Here is an 18,800-nt window from a genome sequence, read left to right as displayed (position 1 = left end):
AATGTAGAACGGTTCATTGTTAGCTGAGGGGAAGGTGACAACGAGGCATACAATCAGTAATATTTAATCAGGAGGACAGTGAAACTAGTCGGAGAACTAGGGTGGGGGAGGGATGGAGAGAGAGCGAAAGCAAGGGTTACTTGAAGTTAGAGAAGTCAATGTTCATACCGCTGGGATGTAAGCTGCTCAAGCGAAATATGAGTTGCTGTTCCTCCAATTAGCGTTGGGTCTCACTCCGACAATGGAGGAGGCCCAGGACAGGAAGTTCAGTGTGGGAATGGGAGGGGGGGTTAAAGTGTTGAGCAACCGGGAGATCAGGTCGGTTTAGACGGACCGAGCGGAGGTGTTCATCGAAACGATCGTCAAGCCTGCGCTTGGTCTCACCTATATATTGGAGTCCACACCTGGAACAACAAGTACAGTAGATGAGGTTGGAGGAGGTGCAAGTGAACCTCTGCCTCACCTGAAAGGACTGTCAGGTTCCTTGGTCGGAGTCGAGGGAGGAGGTATAGGGACAGGTGTTGAAGCTTGATAATTCTACCAAGAGAATGCCTGTTGCCCCTGATAAATAAAAACTTGTGTATCAAACACCTTCAGCTTCTGAATGGCTTCATTCACAAATTAGTGATAACGAGTTGGTATTTAGTGATATTAACTATTCAGTATTATTTTACCATTTAATTTTTAGATCTCCATATGTCAAAGTATTTGAAATGGGTCTCTTACAAGTGTCTTAATGGACAAGGACATCGGTCCAAATAGAGAGACAGGGAACTGCAGATGCTGGAATCTTGAGGAAAACACACAAAGTACTGGAGGAACTCGGGAGGTTAGGCAGCATCAGTGGAGGAAATGGACAGATGACGCTTCGGATTGGAACTCAGTGAGTCAGGCAGCATCTGAAGAAGGGGCTTGACCGGAAACATCACCCATTCCCTCTCTCCAGAGATGCTGCCTGACCCACGGAGTTACTGCAGCATTTTGTGTCTATCTTCGGTTTAAACCAGCATCTGCAGTTCCTTCCTACACTCCAGACTAATTGTAGTGGGAGGAGGGGGGGGGGGGGGGGGGGGGGGGGGGGGGGGGGGGGGGGGGGGGGGGGTAGAGTCGGCTGGAAAAGATGGAGATGGGACAAAGCCTGGCAAGAGAAAGGTGGACACAGAGTGCTGGAGTAACTCAGCGGGTCAGGCACCATCTCTGGAGAACATGGATAGGTGACCAGTCTGAGGAAGGATCTCGACCCAAAACGTCACCCATTCCTTTAATCCAGAGATGCTGCCTGTCCCGCTGAGTTACTCCAGCAATGTGTGTCTATTTATGGATAGGTGACATTTCTGGTCGGGACCCTTCTTCAGACTTCAGTATTTATACAGTGTCCATCTTTGTATTGAACCAGCATCTGCAGTTCCTTCCCACACCTGCTAGGTGGATAAAGGTGAGGGGGGGTTGATTGGAAGATGGATGTAGTAAGTAACAAAGGCTGGAGATGAAGAAGGAGACGTTAGGGTGTCAGAGAAGGAGAGAAGGAATTGAATGTAAAGCCAGAGGGAGGCATATAGTTGGAAGGGGATAAGAGGAGGATGGGGTTATACAGTGGGATAAAAGGGATATTGAAGATAGACACAAAATGCTGGGGTAACTCGGCGGGACAGGCAGCATCTCTGCAGAGAAGGAATAGGTGACGTTTCGGGTCGAGACCCTTCGTCAGACTGAGAGGGAAAAGGAAAACGAGAGATATAGACGGTGATGTAGAGAAATGAAGACCAAATGAGTGAAAGGTATGCAGAAAAATAAGGACGATGCAGGAAACAGGCCATTGTTAGCTGTGTGCTAGGTGAAAACGAGTTACAGACAATGAGACTCAACACGTCAGCTTTGAAGCCGGTACGACGGGTTGGGGGGGGGGGGGGGGGGGGGGAGGGGATGGAGGGGGGGGGGGGGAAACGGAGAGGGGGGATGCAAGGGTTACTTGAAGTTAGAAATATCAATACTCATAGCACTGGGTTTTAACTGCCCGAGCGGAATATGAGGTGCCAATTTGTGTTTGGCCTCAGACTCACATCATATCTACATGCACATCTTATTATATTACTAAAAGTCTGATCTTGACTGCTTTTGGCCCACTGTGCTGCGATTTCTGAGATAACGCCACCACCTACGGCCGTCATCTTTGGCCAACTCACTCAGAGCCCCCCTCCGCCTTCCGGGAGCGGAGGATTTTTCCCATCGATGAAAAATCAGAGAGATATTAATGGTTTTTTAAAATTCCCCATTCTCTCTGCCGCCCCCGCTGGCGGCAGGGGGGGAGGGACTATAAAACCCGGAAGTGTAGTCCCTCACTCAGTCTCTGCCAGACCCAGGAAGCAGGAGGGTCATGGCTCTCTGAGCTGCGAATAACACTGAATGCACGTCTACTCCACCGTGAGTCCCCTCGATGCGGCTGTAAAGCGGCTGCTGCCCAATTGTTTGCCTCGCCTTTTAAAAAGTTTGTGTTCACAAAATGAATTTTGGTTGTCGGGTGGCTGCAGCCAAATTGTTTGCCTTGGCTTGGCTTTTAAAATCGTTGCAACAGTTGGCTGCCAACCCAAGAATCCATTTGGCCCACAATGTCTATACTCGCCCTCTGGAAACCAGTACCCTCGGCCCGCAACACCTCTACTAGCACAACAGAAAGCCCCCCCCCCCACTGGCGAGCAATATTGGAATTGGTGGAGAGGTGGAATATTGCGTTGGTGATCAGCCCTCCCGTGTGATTCTAGGACCCAACGGGTCCCACTTAGTCTAGTACATATATATAAGTGGGACATTATCTTGCAGGAGGGAAAGCATGGGGCAATGTGTTGAGTGTGGTGACTGTGAACATTATTGCTTCACTAATGTGAGACCCTTCATCAGACAATTCCAAGGGGAATTGGAGTCACGGTGGCGCAGCAGTAGAGTTGCTGCCTTACAGCGAATGGAGCGCCGGACACCCGGGTTCGATCCCAACTACGGGTGCTGTCTGTACGGAGTTTGTACATTCTCCCCGTGACCTGCGTGGGTTTTCTCCGAGATCTTCAGTTTCTTCCAACACTACAAAGACATAGAGGTTTGTAGGATCATTGGCTAGGTATAAATGTAAAATTGTCCCTAGTGGATGTAGGATAGTGTTAATGTGCGGGGATCGCAGGTCGGCGTGGACCCCATGGGCCAAAGGGCCTGTTTCTGTGCTGTATCTCAAACTAAACTAAACAGTCTTGACCCGTAATCATCACCAAATATCCTCTCTCCAGAGATGCTGCCCGACCCGCTGAGTTACTCCAGCATTTTGTGTCTATCTTCGGTGTAAACCTACATCTACAGTTCCTTCCTACAAATTTCGAGTACAAGGTGCTTACTGATCACTGAAGCAGATTGCTTATTGTTTGGAGCCTGTGGGAACTAAAATAACCTCTCATTAATTAGCATTGTATTTCTATCAAACAGCGATTGCAATCAGTCGGCTGACAGCGAACATGACTGGCTGATAGCCGCAAACATCTTATCCTCTGTTCTCGCTTGACGCTATTTTGGGGTGGCACGGGTGCTGCCTTACAGCGCCAGAGACCCGGGTTTGATCTTGACTATGGGTGCTGTCTGTATGGAATCTGTACGTTCTCCCCGTGACCCACGTGGGTTTTCTCCAGGTACTCTGGTTTCCTCCAGCACTCCAACGGTGTACAAGTTTGCAGGTTTATCGGCCTCAGTATAAATAGTAAATTGTCTCGAGTGAGTAGCAGAGTGCTAGTGTACGGGGTGATCGCTGGTCAGCATGAAGGGCCTGTTTCCGTGTTGGATCTCAAAACTAAACTCAACTTTGAGACTCAGAAGTTGGAACTTCCTTCAGAAAGCTTTTCAGTTTTGGGAACATCTCATTGAGCAAATATTTTCACCATGAATAAGCAAAACTTTCTCAGATAACAAATCCTCATGTTTATTTTGTCTGAAGAAGGGTCTTGATCCAAAACGCCACACATTCCTTTCCTCCAGAGATGTTGCCTGTCCCGTTGAGTTACTCCAGCTTTTTTGTCTATCTTCTCAAAAATATATTGTCGTTTGCTAACGAGCTCAATGGCATTCTTCTCCATCATTGTGCATAACATTCTTATAATTTGATATGTTAATATTACCACTATAAATATTTATGCAAAGGCAGGGATATAATGATACGTGTAAAGTTAGATAAACACTTAGACAGTTGATCACTTGGTAATAACACTTGACTACGCACAGCTAATTGCTGAAGTCCCTGTTTCAATTACATTAGACCGAATGGGAAGATTCGCAAGGTCATACGAGATCGGAGCAGAATTAGGCCATTCGGCCCAGCAAGTCTACTCCGCATTCTATCATGGCTGACCTATCTCTCCCTCCTAACCCTATTCCCCTGCCTTCTCCCCATAGCCCCTAACGCCCGTACTAATCATGAATCTATCTATCTCTGTCCTTTTATTCTGAGGCTGTGACCTCTTATCCTAGACTCTCCCACTAGTGGAAACATCCTCCCCAAATCCACTCCACACAAGCCTTTCACTATTCTGCACGTATCAATGATGTGCCCCCTCATTTTTCTAAACTCCAGCGAGTACAGGCCCAGTGCCGACAAACGCTCATCATAGGTTAACCCACTCATTCCTGGGATCATTCTTGTAAACCTCCTTTGGACCCCTAAAATTGCTCACAATATTCCAAAAGCAGCCTGACCAGTGCATTAGAGAGTCTTCAACAATAATCATCACAAGAACGTCAGTTTTAGCATGAACTTCATGCAACAAAGATGCAGAAGGGATCTTAGTGTATAATGGGGTCCAATCAATATGCAAAGTTGGTTTAGTTTAGTGATACAGCAAGGAAACAGTTCTTCAGTCCAACGAGTCCAGGCCGACCATCGATCACCCGTTCACGCTAGTTCCACATTATCCCACTTCCCATCCACTCGCCACTCATCAGGGACAGTTTTGCAGAGGCCAGTTAACCTACAAATCTGTACATCTTTGTTAAGCGAAGGTAACCAGAGCACCTGGAGGAAACCCACATGGTCACAAGGAGAACATGCAAACTGCACACATAGATGGTACCCAAGGTCAGGATCTCTGGCGTTGCGAGGCTGAATCCCAGCAGTTGCACAGAGCACTAACAATCCATTACATCAGTTATTTTAGCAAGTCTTACAACCTAGTTGCTGTTCGAGCAATGCTGCCTGTGCTGACAATCAAGAAATTGCTCCGCTGGCTGCATATTCTTTGGCAATCCCATTTGATGGATGGTTTGCAAAAGCGTGTTCGTGTTTTGGCAGCTAATCAGGAGTAATCCTGGTAAATGGTGTCATAAAACCAATGTCCTCTACTGTGTAGCTGACCCTCAGGAGCACGTGTGGCCACAGGAGACTAAATGCACCGTTGTAGTCTGGTATCACACACGCATTTAAAGAGGCAGAACGTAGCAGGGTTGATTTTAAATGAACAAAGTATGATGAATGTTTCCAATTTGCAATCCATTTCTCAGCAACCCAAAGAAAACAAGTTGAAACAAGGGACATGTATACCTTATAATAATAAGAATAAATAATAAGAATAAATAATAATAATAATAATAATAATAATAATAATAATAATAATAATAAAAATAATAAAAATAAATAAAAATAAACAATAATAATAAAATAAAAATTTTTTTAATAATAACAAAGAACAAATTATATTAATAATAATAATTTGAAAAATAATTAAAAACACATTTTTAGAAAATAATATATATTTTTAAATTATAAAAAATAATGATAATCACAATAATAATAAACTGCAGATGCTGGTTTATACTAAAGATAAGACACAAAATGCTGAAGTAACTCAGCGGATCAGACAGCTTCTTTAGAGAAAATGGATTAGAGAAAATCCATGTTCTCCAGAGATGCTGCTTGATCCACTGAGTTACTCCAGCACTCTGTGTCACGACCATCTTATTGATAGACTCATTACTTCAGAGGTTCACACTTGAGAGATACAATGAGGAAACACACACTGACCATCATTCACCCATTCACACTAGTTCCATGTAATCCCACTGTCTCATCCACTCCCTACACACTAGGGGCAATTTTACAGAGGCCCATTAACTCACAAACCCGGAGGACAGAACTGCAGATGCTGGTTTAAATCGAAGGTAGACAGAAAATGCTGGAGTAACTCAGCAGGTCAGGCAGCATCTCTGGAGAGAAGGAATGGGTGACATTTCGGGTCGAGATCCCTCTTCAGAAAGATCAGTCTGGGGAAGGGTCTCGACTCGAAACGTCACCCATTCCTTCTCTCCAGAGATGCTGCCTAACCTACAAACCTGCACGTCTTTGGGATGTGGGAGGAAAGCGGAGCAATCCCATGCGGTCACAGGGAGAACTTGCAAACTCCACAACGATAGCAGCTGAGGTCAGGATGGAACTAGGGTCTCTGGTGCTCTAGCTCTCCCACCGCAGCACCCCTTTCTTGAGGGGAAACTATGCAAGAGATGCAAGCAGATGTGTACATTGAGAGAGAGATGCAGCTAAAGCAGGATTAGAAGAGGCTCTTGTGGGCTATAAACATTGACAGAGGGTGGTGAATCTGTGGAATTCTTTCCCACAGGAGGCTGTGGAGGCCAAGTCAATGGATATTTTCTAGGCAGAGATAGACACATTCTTGATTAGTACAGATGTCAGAGATTATGGGGAGTAGGCAGGAGAATGGGGTTAGGAGGGAGAGATAGATCAGACATGATTGGATGGCAGAGTAGACTTGATGGACCGAATGGCCTAATTCTGCTCCAATGACTTATGGACATGTGGAAATGACACTCTGCAATTGTTTATGCTGGTTAATTTTTGTTCAATATTGCCCCTTGAGGAAAGACAGTGTTCCTCTTCTTCCCTGTTCTGCTCTTGACGTTGTGTCTGACTGATGTAAGACACGGAAGCTCATTACTGTGTTGGCCTCAGAAAGCATTTGCTGGCAGGCTGCTTGTTCACGGCGATAGGAGATAAACCCAATCAGGCAGCAATTATATAGCAATGCTTCCAGACATGCTTCCTGGAAGGGGAATTAGATTCCCAAAATGGAGAACACACAAACCTACTCCCTCCGTTGCTCATCCACCCAACTCCGTCATGGTGGCCCAGCGGTAGAGTTGCTGCCTTACAGCGAATCCAGCCCCAGAGACCAGGGTTCGATCCCGACCACGGGTGCTGTCTGTAAGGAGTTTGTACATTCTCCCCGTGACCTGCGTGGGTTTTCTCAGAGATCTTCGCTTTCCTCCCACACTCCAAAGACGTACAGGTATGTAGGTTAATTGGCTTGGTAAATGTAAAAATTGTCCCTTGTGGGTGTAGGATAGTGTGGGGATCGCTGGTCCGCGCAGACCCGGTGGGCCGAAGGGCCTGTTTCCGCGCTCTAACTCTAAGCTAAACTCTCCTAACTATGAATAGAAGCTTTCACCCTTCAGATCGGTTTGCCTTTGAAATTCACAAGACTTTTTCGAAGATAGACACAAAATGCTGGAGTAACTCAGCAGACAGGCAGCATCTCCAGAGAGAAGGAATGGGTGACGTTCCTGGTCGAGACCCTTCTTCAAACCTTCTCGATTTTGCACAAAGAACTGTCCCGAACTCTTGGAGGCAAAACACTAACTGTTCCTCTTCCCCACAGATTGTAATATAACGAGTTTAAATTCTTAGTTTATAAGGGGTTCTTAAGGGGTTGGACAGGCTAGATGCAGTAAGATTGTTTCCGATGTTGGGGAAGTGCTGAACAAGGGGTCACAGTTTAAGGATAAGGGGGAAATCTTTTAGGACCGAGATGAGGAAAACATTTTTCACACAGAGAGTGGTGAATCTCTGGAATTCTCTGCCACAGAAGGTAGTTGAGGCCATTTCGTTGGCTATATTTAAGAGGGAGTTAGATGTGGCCCTTGTGGCTAAAGGGATCAGGGGGTATGGAGAGAAGGCAGGTACAGGATACTGAGTTTGATGATCAGCCATGATCATATTGAATGGCGGTGCAGTCTCGAAGGGCCGAATGGCCTACTCCTGCACATATGTTTCTATGTTTCTATAATGTCTCAAGACACAAAGTACACAATAGACTACACAAAGATGAAAACTGCATGCAAGGAAATGCGGCGTGCAAAGCATTTTATCAGGATTGGTTTGGGAACAGCTCCATCCAAGATCACAATAAAAATTGCAGATAATTATGGACACAGCCCAGAGCATCGCACAAACCAACCTCCCTTCCATTGACTCCATCTATAATTCACGCTGCCTCGGCAAGGCCAGCAGCATAATCAAGGACCAGTCTCTCTTCTCCCCTCTCCCATCAGGCAAGAGGTACAGAAGTGTGAAAACGCATACCTCCAGATTCAGGGACAGTTTCTACCCAGCTGTTATCAGGCAACTGAACTGTCCTTTCAACAGCTAGAGGTCGATCCTGACCCATCTACGTCACTGGAGACCCTTGGACTATCTTTAATTGGATTTTATCTTGCACTAAACGTTATTCCCTTTATCATGTATCTGTACACAGTGGACAGCTCGATTGTAATCATGTAGTCTTTCAGCTGACTGGTTAGCACGTAACAAAGGCTTTTCACTGCACCTCAATACAAAACTATAAAAAAAGGTTTCTGTCAATGATGATAATTGTTTAGTTAACTGGACAGTTGTCTAATTTCAATGCAATTTTGTGCTATCCAGTTCACATCCAATATCAACTGCAATACAAAACATTTCCTTACTTTGCAATCAAGTTTTACATAAAATCATGAGAGGAATAGATCGGGTAGATGCACAGAGTCTCTTGCCCAGAGTAGGGGAATCGAGGACCAGACATAGGTTTAAGATGAAGGGGGAAAGGTTTAATAGGAATCTGAGGGGTAACCTTTTCACACAATGGTGGGTGTATGGAACAGGCTTGCCAGAGGTAGTAGTTGAGGCTGGGACTATCACAATGTTTAAGAAACAGGTACATGTATAGGACAGGTTTGGAGGGATATGGACTAAATGCGGGCAAGTGGGCCTAGTGTAGCTGGGACATTATTATGCCATACTGCTTTTTAATTTTTTTTACTTTTTACTATTTATTCATAGGCTCACTGTTATTTAGATTTTATTGTGGAAGGTTTATATATGTTAGAATTTATTGATGTCTTTACTGCACTTTATATGATGTCTCACTACACTATCACGCTGCTCGGACCCGAGTACAAATCTCGTTCATGATTCACGTGGAAGCATGTTTTTATCGAATGACAATAAATAAAATAAATCAAAATCAAATAAATCACATGTTTGCTGGTGTGGGTAAGTTGGGCCGAAGGGCCTGTTTCCATACCGTATCACTCCATGACTCATATAACCATATAACCATATAACAATTACAGCACGGAAACAGGCCATCTCGGCCCTACAAGTCCGTGCCGAACAACTTTTTTTCCCCTTAGTCCCACCTGCCTGCACTCATACCATAACCCTCCATTCACTTCTCATCCATATGCCTATCCAATTTATTTTTAAATGATACCAATGAGCCTGCCTCCACCACTTCCACTGGAAGCTCATTCCACACCGCTACCACTCTCTGAGAAAAGAATCCGATTGCAAACGACAAATCCCCCCCCCCCCCCAAAATCATCCACACATTATTGCTAAATTCCATGTAAAAACCCACATGCCTTCACAGGTAACGACTGATTTTCAATGAAGGTGCAAACATTTTGCAAGCACACAGAAAATGTACGTGGATGTTGCCAGGGCTCGAGGGCCTGGTCTGTAGGGAGAGGTTGGGCAGGCTCGAATTCCTTTGAGCACAGGAGAATGAGGGCTGATCTTACAGAGGTGTATACAATCATGAAGGGAATAGATAGGCAAATGAACGAGTCCTTTAGCTAGAATAGAGGAATGAAGAACAAGGGGACATAAGGTTTAAAATAAGAGGGGAAAGATTTCATAGGAGGGTAGAAAATAACTGCAGATGCTGGTATATAATGAAGACAGACACAAAGTGCTGGAGTAACTCAGCGGGTCAGGCAGCATCTCTGGACAAAAAGGATGGGTAACATTTCAGGTCGGGACCCTTCTTCAGACTTCTCCAATCTGAAGAAAGGTTCTAGCCTGAAACACCACCCATCCCTTTTCTCCAGAGATGCTGCCTGACCCGCTGAGTTACTCCAGCACTCTGTGAAACGTCACCTATCCATGTTCTCCACAGATGCTGCCTGACCCGCTGAGTTACTCCAGCACTCTGAGAAACGTCACCTATCCATGTTCTCCAGAGATGCTGCCTGACCCGCTGAGTTACTCCAGCACTCTGTGCCTGTCTTCAAGATTTAACAGGAACCCGAGACACAACTTTTTCTCCTAGACGATGGTGGGTGTATGGAACAAGTTGCCGGAGGAGGTAGCTGAGACAGGTGCCAGAACAACATTTAAAAGACATTTGGACAGGGACATGGATAGGAATGGTTTAGAGGGGTATGGACCAAATGCGGGCAGGTGGGACTGGTGTAGATGGGACATGTTAGTTGATGTGGGCCTGTTTCCGTGCCGTATGACAATTCTATTGGAATGTGAGGTTTTGGGGGGAAAAAACCTCTCCATTTGTAACAATACACACACCATTGAAGTCTGCAACAGCAGTGCGTAATCTGCAAAGTTACTTGCACTGTCTTAACCCGATAACATTTTACAGGACATTCTATCACATCAGCCATGATCACATTGAATGGAGGTGCTGGCTCGAAGGGCCGAATGGCCTACTCCTGCGCCTATTGTCTATTGTATGCTTTCAGCAATAAAATCAGAGGCAGACACCCAACAAATGGGTGCTGTAAAACTGCCAGCAACAGGGAAGGCTAAAATATTTACATATTAACCAAAAGATCTTTTTGGAAAAAGACTTAAGGAGAGCAGAACGAGACAACCTTCATATAACCATATAACAATTACAGCATGGAAACAGGCCATCTCGACCCTTCTAGTCCTTGCCGAACACGTATTTTCCCCTAGTCCCATATACCTGCGTTCAGACCATAACCCTCCATTCCTTTCCCGTCCATATAACTATCCAATTTATTTTTAAATGATAAAACGAACCTGCCTCCACCACCTTTACTGGAAGCTCATTCCACACAGCTACCACTCTCTGAGTAAAGAAGTTACCCCTAAACTTCTGTCCCTTAATTCTCAAGTCATGTCCCCTTGTTTGCATCTTCCCTCCTCTCAGTGGGGAAAAGCTTATCCACGTCAACTCTGTCTATCCCTCTCATCATTTTAAAGACCTCTATCAAGTCCCCCCTTAACCTTCTGCGCTCCAAAGAATAAAGCCCTAACTTGTTCAACCTTTCTCTGTAACTTAGTTGCTGAAACCCAGGCAACATTCTAGTAAATATCAAGTAGTAAATCTCAATTCATCTCAAGTATTAAGGGCCTGTCCCACTTATGCGATATTTTCGGCGACTTGCTGGCACCCGCCATAGTCGCAGCAGGTCGCCGAAAAATTGACAACATGTTGAAAATCCAGTGGCGACCAGAAAAAGGTACGACTGTTTGGGCGACTACTCACGGCCATACAGGCGACATGTCGCGGGCGGGGTGACGCCTGTTTGGTCGTGAGTAGTCGCCCAAAGAGTTGGGACAGGACATTTATGCTGCAACTCTCTCTGTAACAATAACAATTTGCTTTTTTGTTGTATGAAACTAGAAAGGCAACAGAGAAACATGCTTTTTATATTCTGCACATCGGGCTAAAATAGATCACAAAAAAGATTTTCAAAACCTTGGAAGCAAAGTCTAACATGCTTTATAGTTACAATTAAGGCAGGTGAAACATTTCAAATAGTGAACAGAGCTATTAAATAATCAGTACAATAAAACAACATGCAGCACCTCAATTATGCATTAAATTGGCCACAGTTTCATTTGCTGAATGAAAACAGTTCTTCAAACATTGGCTGTTCTAAGCTGTCAATAGTTAACACACAGTCATTGCAGAGATTTAGTTTAGTTTAGAGATACAGCGCAGGCCCGTACGAAGCTTTCCATAAAGGGGGGTGGCATGACAGGATTACAAAAAACGTAATGTGAAATAACGTGCGCTCTGCGCACATCACGAGCGCAAAGCGTGAAGTCCTTCGATGCCAGGGTCCAGGGGGCCCGCTCAAGCTCAGGGGTTTTAGATGCTCTCTGATCCATTCTGAGACTTATTTTGGAGCATTTTTGCACCAATATTTCAGAAATTAACAGGAATCTGAGAGGCAGCTTTTTCACACAAAGGGTGCTGGATGTATGTAACGAGCTGCCAGAGAAGGTAGTTAAGGCTGGGACTATCCTAATGTTTAAGACATGTACATGGATAGGACAGATTTAGATGGATATGGGCCAAACGCGTGTGAGTGGGACTAGTTTAGATGGGACATGTCGGTCGGTGTGGGCAAGTTGGGCTGAAGGGCCTGTTTCCACACTGCATCATTCTATGACTAAAACGTGAAGAAGAAAAATGCATGTAGATAACTAGAGCAGATTTGAAAGAGGAGTGAAATGTAAAGGCAGAGAGAGGTTTATGGGTGGAAAGGAACATAGGAAAGGAGGGGGGAGAGTGGGCTTGGGCAGACGGGTGAAGGGAATAAAGACACAAAGTGCTGGAGTAACTCAGTGGGTCCAGACAGCATCTGTGGAGAACATGGATAGGTGACATTTCACAGAGTGCTGGAGTAACTCAGCGGGTCAGGCAGCATCTCTGGAGAAAAGGTACAGATTATATTTCGGGTCAAGACTGTTCTTCAGTAATATTCATGATGTGACATGCATAGACATTCCTGAATGTTACCCAAACCATCGTGAGCTACTTTGTTACGGTGCTTGCCCTCTCCTATAACATCTCTGCTGCCTTGGGTGATGCAGGACAGGACACAAGCTTTGGGACACAGTGTGAAGCTGTTGCCGTCTGTCCCAGCCTGGTAAAAACCTGGATGGAGTGGATTTGGATAGGATGTTTCCACTAGTGGGAGAGTCTAGGACCAGTGGCCACAGCCTCAGAATTAAACGACATTCCTTTTGGAAGGAGATGAGCAGGAATTTCTTAAGTCAGAGGGTGGTGAACTGTGGAATTCATTGCCACAGACAGCTGTGGAGGTCAAGTCAATGGACATTTGGCGTGGGCCCAGCGGGGGTCAGCGGGGGTGGTGTGGGCGGGAGATGGCTTTGGCCCCGGCGGTGGGGGGAGGCGAGGGGAACGGGCCCCGCCGCAGCGGCGTCTGGCATTGGGGTTACAGCCGCTGGGTTCAGATTCAGCCACTCCCTCCCGGTGACGGGAGAACGGAGAACTGGCTGTTTCCAAAGTGGAAACGCTGATTTTATTTTTCTGATATATATATATATATATTTTTTTTTCTTACTCTCGGGGGAAAAAAGGGGGGTGCGGTCACACCCAACGCACCCCCCCATTTGGACGACCATGCAGCGTGGAAACAGGCCCTTCAGCCCACCAAGTCCGCACCAACCAGCGATCCCGGCACATAAACACCATCAGACACGCACTGGGGACAGTTTTACATTGATTCCAAGCCAATGAACCTACACGCCTGTACTTCTTTGGAGTGTGGGAGGAAATGGAAGACCTTGGAGAAAACGCACGCAGGTCATGGGGAGAACGTACAAACTCCGTACAGACAGCACGGATCGAACCCGTGTCTCTGACGCTGTAAGGCAGCAACTCTACCACTGCGCCACTGCGCTGATAGATGACCCTCTGGGGAGGATAGCGGAGGCAGATGGCGGTGATCGATGTACAGAATGGGGGGAGTCCAGAGCCAGGGGTAACAGTTTAAGAATAAGGGGTCGGCCATTTAGGACTGAGATGAGGAAAATCTTTTCACCCAGAGAGTTGTGAATCTGTGGAATTCTCTGCTACAGAAGGCAGTGGAGGCCAATTCCCTGGATGTTTTCAAGAAAGAATTAGAGAGAGCTGTTAGGGCTAATGGAATCAAGGGATGAGGGGAGAAAGTGGGAACGGGGTATTGATTTTGGATGATCAGCCGTGATCATACTGAATGGCGGTGCAGACTCGAAGGGCCGAATGGCCTACTCCTGCACAGATTTTCTATGTTTCTAGGTTGCATCTTCCACACACTCAAGTTCGGCTGCAGGAGGTCCCCTCCCCCCAGGGATCAGGAGCTGAAGGGTGGGCGAGGAGAGGGACAACGGTTCACGGGTCAACGGGAATGGAGGCGGCGGATGCGATGGGCCTTTGTGACCAGCTGTAGCTGGGACTGTAACATGGACCCAACATGGTGACTCCTGCATATGGACTCAGTGGACTGTTGTGTACATGCTGTACTGACCAGGGTATGCTGATTATGAATGGTGATCGTCTTGCTGATATGTATGCAACGTATCTGAGTGTACCTTGATAAGTTCATAAGTAAGTAAATAAGTTTATTGGCCAAGTATTCACATACAAGGAATTTGCCTTGGTGCTCCGCCCACAAGTAACAACATGACATACAGTGACAGCTACGAATGACTCAGAAAACACTAAACATTAATAATAATAAAACATTAATGATAAAACACCATTGATCAAGCATGTGAACCAACAAAATGCCAGATCAAAGGGAGGCTACAGATTTTTGGCTGTTGAGTAGAGCAACTACTCGTGGATAAAAACTGTTTTTATGTCTGGCTGTGGCAGCTTTGACAGTCCGGAGTCGCCTTCTAGAGGGAAGTGATTCAAAGAGTTTGTGGCCAGGGTGAGAGGGGTCAGAGATGATCTTGCCCGCTCGCTTCCTGGCCCTTGCAGTGTGTACAGTTCATCAATGGACGGAAGGTTGCAGCCAAGGGTCTGCCCCATTTTCACAACCTAATTCACGACCTTTTTTACTCGTGGACATTTTTCATCATGCTAGACAAAACGCCCCGACCTACTTGATGCCACGAGTACCTACGACTAGCATCACGGCCTGCTACGGCCTACCTACGACCTCGTGACGACCATGCTGCGAGTATGAGTCAAGGGGTCTGCAGAGGTCGTGAATTAGGTCATGAAAGTGAGACAGGCCCTTAACTGATAGGAGCAGGGGTGGGATGAGATAACAATGGAGAAAGGTCTGTGACATCCGAATAGTTTGATAGGATTCATGAGCTTTTATCTACTCCCCCCCCCAATGCTAGACGCACACTGGAGGAATAGCACCTCACATTCCACCTGGGTACCTCACAACCCCAACTCTATCAATATAGAATTCTCCAATTTTTGGTAACTATGCACATTTAAATGCACAAGCAGTCCCATAAGGTCATAAATGATAGGAGCAGGATTAGGCCATTCGGCCCATCAAGTCTACTCTGCCATTCAATCATGGCTGATCTCTCTCTCCCTCCGGGCCCCATTCTCCTGCCTTCTCCCCATAACCCCAGATACATGTGATATCAAGAGAACATTGAAATAGTCATCCTCTGTACGTACCGCCAATGACGTCGCCATTTTGGTAGTTCTTTCCCTTCTGTGCTTCCTCCTCATTTTGAACAGTAGACACATGCTTGGCTGAAGCACAGCCCATAGTTCTACGCAAATGGTGTCAATATGCACGGCCAACAGGTCATCTCTGAGCACCGATCTCCTCCCTTCCCCGTTAGATGGTTGCAAACTGCGGACAAACAAATGACACAGCCAATGTTAACCAGAGTTCAATCTTTCTGCCTTCGCTGGAAAAGACGGTGGATCTCGCAGACGCTCCCTCCCCCCTCGTGAACTGTCAATGAATCTGTCACCTCAAGCCCCTTGACGGATCTCCTGGAAGAGAGAGAAACCAACTGAGAAACCCTGACTGCCATTGATCCAACAACCAAGGCCAAGACATTGATAGTCCGTGACTAGGGGCAATTGACAATTTTTACAGAAGCCAATTAACCTGCAAGCCAGCACGTCTTTGCAGGGGGAAACCGGAGCACCCAGAGAAAACCCACGCGGTCACAGGGAGAATGCACAAATTCTGTACAGACAGCACCCGTAATCAAGATTGAACCCGGGTCTCTGGCGCTGTGAGGCAGCAACTCTACTGCTGTCCCACCGTGATTTGGTGATTGGTTTTCTGTACTCCAATCACCCCAGAGAAAGTGTCAGGCAGACTTGGGCATTGTTTACGGCACGTGTATATTTCCAAAGAACACGCAAATATCATTGATGTCGTTGCTTCACTGTCAGTGAGGCACCAGCACTCTAATAATACATTGCAGGAAAAAGAAGTGCATATGCAAGTTTGCAAAAGACACAGAGTGCTGGAGTAACTCAGCGGGTCAGGCAGCATCTGTGGAGAACATGGATTAGGTGATGTTTCGGGTCGGGATAACCATATAACAATTACAGCACGGAAACAGGCCATCTCGGCCCTACAAGTACATGCCGACTTTTAGCATAATTCATTGCACTCTCTCTCCAACTGCGAAGCAAAGATGCTGCAACACTTGTTATGGTTCTCTTTTCATACTTGGACCATATAATTGTACTGATGCAAGGGTATATTTGATATATATATCAGAAAAATAGAAAAATCAGCCGTTTCCATTCAATATGATCATTGGATCAACAACTCAGCCACCTGCCTTTCTCCATTCTTAGCCACCACATCTAACTCCCTCTTAAATATAGGGTGGAGAGAGAGTGGATTCACCAATCTGAAAAAACCCATCTCGGTTTTTAAAGCTTTAACCCCAAGCTGTGACCCCTTGACGCTGGACTTCCGCGGGGGGCCTGTCCAACCCCCCGAATTTTGTAAGTTTCTATAAGATCCCCTCTCAATCTTCTAAATTCTAGAGAGTATAAACCCTATCCGCCTCTTCATAAGACCCCATCCCGGAATCCTGGTGAACCGTCTCTGCCATCCCTCTATGGCGTCCTTCCTCAGATTTTGGGGACCACAAAACTGTACGCAATACTCCAGGTATTGCGTACGCTCGCACCGCTGGTACACATGCCATCAATACGCCAAATGGCCCAAATAAGATTTATCGACCAACCTTCTAGATGCTGGTTTCGAAGGTGCGTAATTCAAGATTCAAGATTCATTGTCATGTGTCATGTCCCCTCAGTCAACAGAATATAGCAGGCATATAAATGCGCTCAGACCCAATGAATATAGTGTTTAGATAATGAAAAGTTCTAATCAATTTCTCATTCCTTTCTCGTCCATCAATTTCTCCAACTATCCAATTTATTTTTAAATGATCTGGCGCGCCGATCTCTACAAAAAAAACGCGAACTCTGACACCTCCCTACTTACCCCACCATCACCCCACTGACTGCACCAGCACCATTCCACCATCACCAACTTCACCACTCTCTGACCCGACCGAAGTTCCCCCTCATCGTTACCCCTAACAGCCCGATTTTCTGTCCCTTCCACAAACCTGACTGTCTCAAATCATGTGCCCCACCTTATTTTTGAATCTTCCCTAAATCCCTCTCAATGTTCAAAGAAAAAGCTTCCGTCGTCCCGCGTCAATTCTCTGTCTATCCCTCTCATGGACGTCATTTTACACCTCCATCCCCCAAGACCGGTTCTTATCAAGTGACACCCCCCTCCGCCTAACCTTCTGCGCTCCAAAGTAATAAAGCTCTAACTATTTGTAGGTTTCGCGCAATCCTTTCTCTGTAACCATAGTTGCTCAAATCCGACTGCTTTGGGCAACATTCTAGTTAATCACCACTCTTCTCTGTACTCAAATCTCTATTTACGACACTTGTTATGACCTCTCTTTTCACTGACCGACATCCACTTGGACCATGGTGGAACTTCTTCCCAACTTGCTTCCTGTAAGGACTGATGCAATTCCTCCGTCTAGCGTATCTGCTCCACGGGATTGGCACAGGACATCTGAAATGTCTTTTATTGAATCTGTGTACACATGCCATCGCGCAGAATAAACCAATATCAGCACCAATATGGAATAATAAGATTTATTTGACCAACAGAATCAGATTGTTGAGGAAAGAAATGCAGATGGCACTGGTTTTGAAGGAGATGCAACAAAATGCGTTGGAGTCATTCCATTCAAGAGGTTTACCAAGATTCAAGATGCTCTAAGAGAGATCTTTATTGTCATGTGTCACCTGTGTCCCAGATAGCTTCAGCACAACCTGGGTCTCCTCCATAGCAGGCACTAAATAAATACAGAGTCTGATCAGTGTGAACATCGAATTCTAAACCAATTTTGTTAGTCCTTCCTCAGTCCCCCTGAATATCCCCCAGCCTTCGGGCTCCTCCTCCTTTTTCCTTTCTTATACCCCCCGCCCCGACATGAAGAAGGGTTTAATCATTTCCTTCGCTCCATAAAGTGCTGAGTTTCTCCATGGGCTGAATATACATATACACACATAAAATCAGATAAAGTGCAATGGGCTATTAATAATCAGAGTTTTGAGTTGAGTTTAATAGCCTGATGGCTGTGGGGAAGTAGCTATTCCTGAACCTGGATGTTGCAGATTTCAGGCTCCTGTACCTTCTACCTGAAGGCAGCGGGGAGATGAGTGAGTGGCCAGGATAGTGTGGGTCCTTGATGATGCTGGACAACTCAGCGGGTCAGGCAGCATCTCTGGAGAGAAGGAATGGGTGTCTCGACCTGAAGAAGGGGCTCAACCAGAAACGTCACCCATACCTTCTCTCCAGAGATGCTGCCTGTCCCGCTGAGTTTCGCCAACATTTTGTGTCTACCTTAGAATCAGAGCGTTATTTAAAATACATTTTATTTTACAATGAATTTGTAA

At 45.9% G+C, this 18,800-nt stretch overlaps 1 protein-coding gene across 4 annotated transcripts in view; it reads right to left on the bottom strand.

The window, feature by feature from the left end:
- Positions 1-18,800, bottom strand: part of LOC129701277 (acyl-CoA-binding domain-containing protein 6-like) — a 462,001-nt gene that overhangs the window by 371,442 nt on the left and 71,759 nt on the right. For all 4 annotated transcript variants that reach the window (XM_055642438.1, XM_055642437.1, XM_055642435.1 and 1 more), the window contains one exon: positions 15,504-15,684. In XM_055642438.1, coding sequence (XP_055498413.1) covers positions 15,504-15,597 — 94 coding nt within the window. In that variant the 5' untranslated portion in view covers positions 15,598-15,684. The remainder of the gene's footprint in view (positions 1-15,503; positions 15,685-18,800) is intronic.

Source organism: Leucoraja erinacea, chromosome 10 (assembly GCF_028641065.1).
Source record: "Leucoraja erinacea ecotype New England chromosome 10, Leri_hhj_1, whole genome shotgun sequence".
In the NCBI taxonomy this organism is placed as follows: Eukaryota; Metazoa; Chordata; class Chondrichthyes; order Rajiformes; family Rajidae; genus Leucoraja; species Leucoraja erinaceus.
The sequence above is the reverse complement of the archived record's forward strand: the minus strand, read 5'-3'. Positions and strand labels throughout refer to the sequence as shown.